Source organism: Aulostomus chinensis, chromosome 19 (assembly GCF_037954235.1).
Source record: "Aulostomus chinensis isolate RoL2024-O1b breed Wild chromosome 19, RoL_Achi_v1.0, whole genome shotgun sequence".
In the NCBI taxonomy this organism is placed as follows: domain Eukaryota; kingdom Metazoa; phylum Chordata; class Actinopteri; order Syngnathiformes; family Aulostomidae; genus Aulostomus; species Aulostomus chinensis.
Window position 1 is genome coordinate 18,992,453 of NC_141338.1, and position 6,744 is coordinate 18,999,196.

Genomic DNA, 6,744 nt, shown 5'->3' on the forward strand with positions numbered 1-6,744 from the left:
GTAGCTTGGTTGCAGGCTAGAGCCCTGCGTGTTTTTAACCACTCAGTCACACTTCCCAGCTCAGATAGGTGGGGGGCACCAGGGAGGTCATTTTTGTCGGCGGCCCCGGAAGTTAGCGGCTCTGTGGGTTCCCTTGCTCAAATGCCAATCAAATCTCTGCCGCAGATTAAGGATTATGGACAAAAATAAACTTTGTGGCAAACAAAAGTTGATGAGACTTGACCGTTTTGTCCCACGAGACCGTCACAAAACCACCATAAAATGATAAACAACATGTGAAGTTGTTATAGATTTACAGCTTTGCTCTCCCCATCAGACAGCTCTTTCTTTTGGTTCCACATTTTCAACCATAGACACACTGACTGATTAATAAAACACAACAAATATCTCAAACAAAACCTTCTGAGTGGCAGGAAAACATTTTGAACCACAAGCACAGGTTTTAAATTTACAAACTTAACGTTGAGAAATCACACATCGATTTTGCTTGCAGTTTGTTTTAAAAAGGATCGCAGCGTGAAAAGCTTTGTTGTTGAAATTATTTTGTTTGATTGCATCACAAAGACACTCGTCAGCCTCCACATGCGACTCCCTTCATGTTGCTACGGTTCACACAGCTGATCTACGATGGTGCAGTTTGACAGCACCGGGTTTGTGGAGGAATACAAAGGGAGTTCTGTGGTTGAAAATGTAGTGCCAATGGATTGGGATGCAGTGAAAACGTGACACGTGTAACACTCATGCAGCACCTCCAGTTGGCTGCGTATTTGCTGGATAACATCTCTTTTGTTTTTTTCAGTGATTCTGTACACATCCAGCAGGATGGGTGACAACCTACCGCTATCCCTTCCGGTTATGCCTGTCAACATTCGGACACACCAAACACTCACACGTCTGCATGTTGTCACCAAGCTCTGAATCTCTGCAGAAGCCCAGATGTGCTCCCAGCAGCCTGACGATTTCCACCGTCTCACTCTGAACGGTCTGGAGACAAAACGGCAAATGAGCTCAGCTGTACCAGCAGAACAATATCGGCGTAACCATGAGAGGATGACTTGCTCCAGCGGTATTACACAACCATCAGTTACTCAGTGTTTAATCGCAGCTTTAATCACAGCTTTCACACTGCGCCGTCGACTCTGACTCTTGAAACACTCTTTCTACATGAGGCTGGATTCAATCAACACGCCGCAGGGTTCATCCGTCCCCTCGCCACTCTAATCCAAACTCTCAGCTGGTTCCCCGCGCTCGGACGTCCTTGTTAGTATTTCCAGCGCAGCCTGATCACAACCATTACAGCCAGGAGGAAATGTGGATGAAACCGAAACTGAAAAATAAACGCTGGGATGCAGTGGAATTTAGACGTGACTCACTGGGGCGCCTGGCCCAGTGCCAAACTGAGATCAATTTCAACAAGTCATGGAGGGATTATAAATCAAATAGAGCCTCGAGAGACAGCGTAACCCCGGACCGCACGGACCCCCGCCGCCCTCCGTCAACAGACCTGAGGGGAACGAAGGGGACGCACACTAAAGAGACAGCAGAGTTCAGCCTCACACCAGCTAAAGACATGACCTGGACAACCTGACCCAGACTTCAGTGGCCAATATGAAATGAATGAAACCATCATTAAAATACTGATGCTCAGAATCATTCACAATGATTCTATTCTGGGTGAAGCCGACTATTCAAGCATATTTATGTCACTTTGTGCATTTATTTTTGAACAGGAAAGGATCCTGCCTCCATCACACATCTGAAGAGCAGACGGTCGTATTGGAGGGATCGCGCAAAAGGAATATTTGCATGAATTAATTAAATGATGTTTTTGAATTTGTTACTTTCTAGAATTGCAACCAGCGTCAGCCACAAAAATCCTGCGTCAGTAAAGCTCCAGAACGCACGTCGGGAGCAGGCGTCATCATCTCCAGATGTTAAATCACCGCTCCAGTCTCCTTCAGTCCATGAATCAAACGCTGTTTCTATTCTGTTCTGTTTCCGTGTCTTTAATTACATCCAACATGTAGACATCATCTACTTGTGCTTGTGAAGATAAGTATCAACAGTAAATACCAGTTCATACCAAGCCAACGTGGTCGCTCAGCTCCAACGATCACAGCAATTTGAGGTTTTGGTTCCCTGGGTATGTAAATTATCCTGCTTCCTCTTCATATCGCTGTCATATTTTTTTCATGATTAAATTTAAAGGACCAGTCAGAAAACCAACAAAGCATCAGACGTGTATTTCAGGTGATATCGGAATTTTCTGGCTCCTTCATACTGGCATCAGACCCTAAACTCTGTATCCGTCCAGCCCAGATACTGCGCAGTCTGGCAGTACGGCCACCTAGATACTCCTGGTGGTATTCAAAATACATCATTCTGGACACACACACACACACACACACACACACACACACACACACACACACACAGTTTATGAGAGTCCAAACTAAATTAAAAACATAAAGACGGTTTTGGTTGCAAAGTCAGTGAGGACACACTCCACATAGGAGGCTGGCATTGACTACATCATAACAATCTTCAATGGTATTGAAGATACTTCTTCATGAGTTTTTCCTCTGTGGAGATAATTGAAGCCTCATGTTGGTTCGTCTTCACCACCTCTAGCGCAGAGTTCTGAGCTCCGAGGCTGCAAGCGTTCAAAGTCTAACAGGAGAAAATAAAAGAGGGAGCAGAAAGGAATCTTGAGAGGTGGAAGGTGAGCTGCAGCAGATTCATAGATCTCTCTGCTGCTGCTGGTGGCGCTGGTGGCGCTTCAGAGAAGCTTCAGAGGCTCTTTAACATCCGCAGCTTGTTATTAGTGCATCAACGTCTGAGGTGGGACAGCAGCCTCATCCAATCACAGTTTACCCTTCAGGTCCAGCGTCTCAAAACTATTCAGACCTGCGGTTTGTCGGGAGCGCAGTAATAAAAGGTTGAAGTTCTGTGACAGGAGTTTACTCCAAGGATCTTCACATCCACGCTACCCACGGGTGTACAAGTTTATGGACCTCAAAACCTGCATGCAGCAGAGGGAGGGTTCACTCAACACGAGCAGTCAGAACAACCAGCTCTTTTTAAGTACTAAAGTTTGTAACAAACTGTCACGAGATGTTTAATCCGCTGTGAGTTTTCCCGAGAGCGCGCAGGAGCTCCGCAGGTGCGTCTGTCTGCTCTTACCGGTCTGCAGCATCCCGGAGCCCGACTCCTCTTCCAAACCCGCCGCAGCAGGTGAGCCGGTGCCCGTCACGACGAGCCACAGTGTCCATTTAACCAGCCAGAGGAGCATCTTCTCCTTCAGGTGATCACTCTTCAAACAGCGCAGCTGGTGGGTAGAGGGTTCCTGTCTGCTCCAGGGCGCCTCCCACTCATCAGTAACACTGTGGACTGGGGCTGATGGATTCGACTGTGTTCACAAGTGTGTGTGTGTGAGTGTGTGCGTGTGTGTGTGTCTTCTCATCCTCCCGCAGCAGCAGCAGCAGCAGCAACAGCAACTTCTCTCCTCCCGCTGCATCCCGACAACCTAGCGCCAAGCAGGCCCCGCCCCCTCCGTCCGATAGTAACCAATAAGAATCATGTACGTTCTCCGCCCATCCAGACCCGTCACCTGTCACCTAGAGGTCCATTTATTTTTTGATATTAAAAGGTAGCTGAAGGGATTTTTGGCAGAAAGTGCGCACCTCCGTTCTTCAAGTATAATTATCTGAACAGAAGAATTTTTGAGATTTAGAGTTTAGTTTCCTGGATCTACTTTTCTTCCGCTCTCCCAACTTCCAAAGCCTGCAGCTCCTCCTCTTTGTTCCTTGAATAGATCAGGACCAGGCCCAGGTTTATCCAGCATCCCGGTCCTCCTCTCGCTCAGAGTCAGCCATGATCAGCTGCAGCAGTCGCTCCTCTGGTCATCAACACATATTTTGGTTCATAGCTTTTGAGGGCACCGCATCAAATCACTGCACCTGGTCATGGCGGGTATGAACCTGAAATAAAACCATCTGGTAAGTTCTGGCAGTTGAATCACAGAAAACATGAACACAATCTTAGTTCTATTAATGGAGGAGAAGAGAGAAGATGTGTGACTGAGCCTCCACCTGTAATCCTGCTCCCCTGAGGAGCAGTCAGCCGGTCTCTGCATGGCCCTGCTGCACACTCAGGAGAGCTGGACTGTCTCCTCCTGTCAGGCTGGTCCCTGGCAGGATGGACCGAAAACGTATTTCTCCAAGAGTGGAGAGACGAAGTGTTCGAGATACTGAGTACGAGCAGGTGGGTTTCAGAGAACTGATTCTGTATGGACAGAAGTTGAATGTCTGTGTGAATGTTCATTCGATGACTTGTGAGACAGCTTTTATTACTGTCCCCTGCTAGCGTTTACTAATGCTAAGCTAACTAGCAGTTCGCATTTGACGGACATTACGCATTCCCTCAAATATCTGCGTCTTCCTTTTTCATGCATTTTTCAAAATTTACTTTTTAATGTTTTTTTTTTAGAGAAAACACAACACACATGCAAACAGTGACAGAACAAGAAGCAGGAGGAGGAGGTGTCACTCAAATAACACACGCACGTCAGAGCGCCCGTACGTTCACGCCAGCCTTTCTGATAACGGTTGAATATTCGCCCCCCATAGGGGCACGTTGAAGTCAGGCCTTACAGTTCAAACCCAGGTGAGCCATTCTGACCAGGTCTCAGCAAAGATATCAGTTTTCCATCTTGGTTTCAGTGCGATTCTCTCCGTAACGTCAGTACTGTCAACGTCCACCAGAGCAGGCGGACCTCCTCTCAGCCTTCTTCTGGTCAGAGACTTCTTGCTTGCCACTGTCAGGCGCCTCGATAAACATTCATCTCTCTCTGCACATTTAAGTTCTTCTAAATCCTGGAGGTACGCGAGCTTAAAGTTGAAGCATATTTTCAATTTAAAAACTGCCTCTCATTCTTCCACCGCCATCATTTTATGTCCGGAGTCTTGTCTCACTCTAAATCCTGGAGAACACAATATAATCTAGGTATTGGTTTTTTTGGTAGGTGCCATCTTCGCAGGCTTTTCGGAAAATATCAAAGATGTCAGTCTTAGAAATATTTTTCTCATAAAGTTAATAAAGTCTCTGATTTGTACATACCTGCCATGGTCCAGGTGTCATTTGAGGCTGAGAACCGTCCTGAATCTGAACCACAGCACCAGTACAACAACAATGAGCTTGTGGTTCCTGTGAGCTTCATAGAACCAAGAGGAACTTCAGCGTGCCTGGTTTGAGCCTGGTCACCACGCAGTTATGAGCTGTGTTTGAATAAATCACTGCTGCTTTGAGTGAGGGAACTCAAAGAGAAAGATTAAAAAACGCAAGACAGCAAAGGCAGAATAGCGCAGTCAGAGGCCCAGGAGACTGAATGGGATTCAGACGTCTGGTAATGAGGGGTTGGTTCAGGCTCCACAGCCTCAGATTGTTCCTGTTAGTGGAGGAGGAGGACACACAAGAGAGACTGGTGGGATGATTCATGCTGGCTAACAGTGACAGCAACCACAACCACAGGGACTGGTCTGACTGGTTTAACCCTGGCTGACTGGTTTATCCCTGCCTGACTGGTTTAACCATGTCTGATTTAACCCTGGCTGACTGGTTTAACCCTGTCTGACTGGTTTAACCTTGCCTAACTGGTTTAACCCTGTCTGACTGGTTTAACCATGCCTGACTGGTTTATCCCTGTCTGATTTAACCCTGGCTGACTGGTTTAAATCTGGCTGACTGGTTTTACCCTGTCTGACTGGTTTAACCTTGCCTGACTGGTTTAACCCTGTCTGACTGGTTTAACCATGCCTGACTGGTTTATCCCTGTCTGATTTAACCCTGCCTGACTGGTTTAAACCTGGCTGACTGGTCTAACCCTGTCTGACTGTTTTAACCCTGCCTGATTGGTTTAACCCTGTCTGATTTAATCCTGCCTGACTAGTTTAACCCTGTCTGACTGGTCTAACCCTGTCTGACTGGTTTAACCCTGGCTGACTTGTTTAACCCTGCCTGACTGGTTTAACCCTGTCTGGTTTAACCCTGCCTGACTGATTTAACCCTGCCTGACTGGTTTAACCCTGTCTGGTTAAGCCCTGTCTGACTGGTTTAACCCTGCCCGACTGGTTTAACCCTGTCTGACTGGTTTAACCCTGTCTGACTGGTCAGTGTGTGTTCATCCCCAAACACTTCTCAGCAGCAGTGAATCTTTACTGCCACATTTTTGTGAAGAGAAACAAAGGCAAACATGCAGGGAGACATTTTTCTGAAGAACAATGTGGATGTAGACAACGGACCCTGAAGCCACGGAACCGGCTCATCCTGCAAGACCCTGAAAAGGAAACTCCATAAATCAAGTGTGGAGTTTCCACCAGACCATCCAAGCTGCATCCTGTAAGCCCTCCAGGATCAAGATCAGGGTCCCGTCATCTCCTGTGACAACAAGTGGACCAGAGCACGTCTGATTTTCCGAGCCCCTCATCAGAGCAGGACTCAGAAGGACCAGGAAGAAACGGAGCTTGTGATTCCTGAAACCGCAACAAGAACCAAGGCCCAGGGTCCCACACGTTCTTATGCATTCATTTGTTCTGAAATTTGAAACCCTAAACGCAGTCTTCAGACAGGAAGCAGAGCTGGAGAGCGAGTCAGAACTGCCAGCTCCCAACAAATGTTGCATTTCACTGTCAAACACAACCCATCACGGAAGAGGTTCGTTTAGACCAAAACTGACTTTACTGACTG

At 47.1% G+C, this 6,744-nt stretch overlaps 1 protein-coding gene across 1 annotated transcript in view; it reads right to left on the reverse strand.

The window, feature by feature from the left end:
* Nucleotides 1–3,488, reverse strand: part of LOC147244290 (uncharacterized) — a 120,695-nt gene extending 117,207 nt beyond the window's left edge. The window contains exon 1 of the mRNA XM_086186781.1: nt 3,184–3,488. Coding sequence (XP_086042907.1) covers nt 3,184–3,292 — 109 coding nt within the window. The 5' untranslated portion in view covers nt 3,293–3,488. The remainder of the gene's footprint in view (nt 1–3,183) is intronic.
* Nucleotides 3,489–6,744: the final 3,256 nt, after the last annotated feature.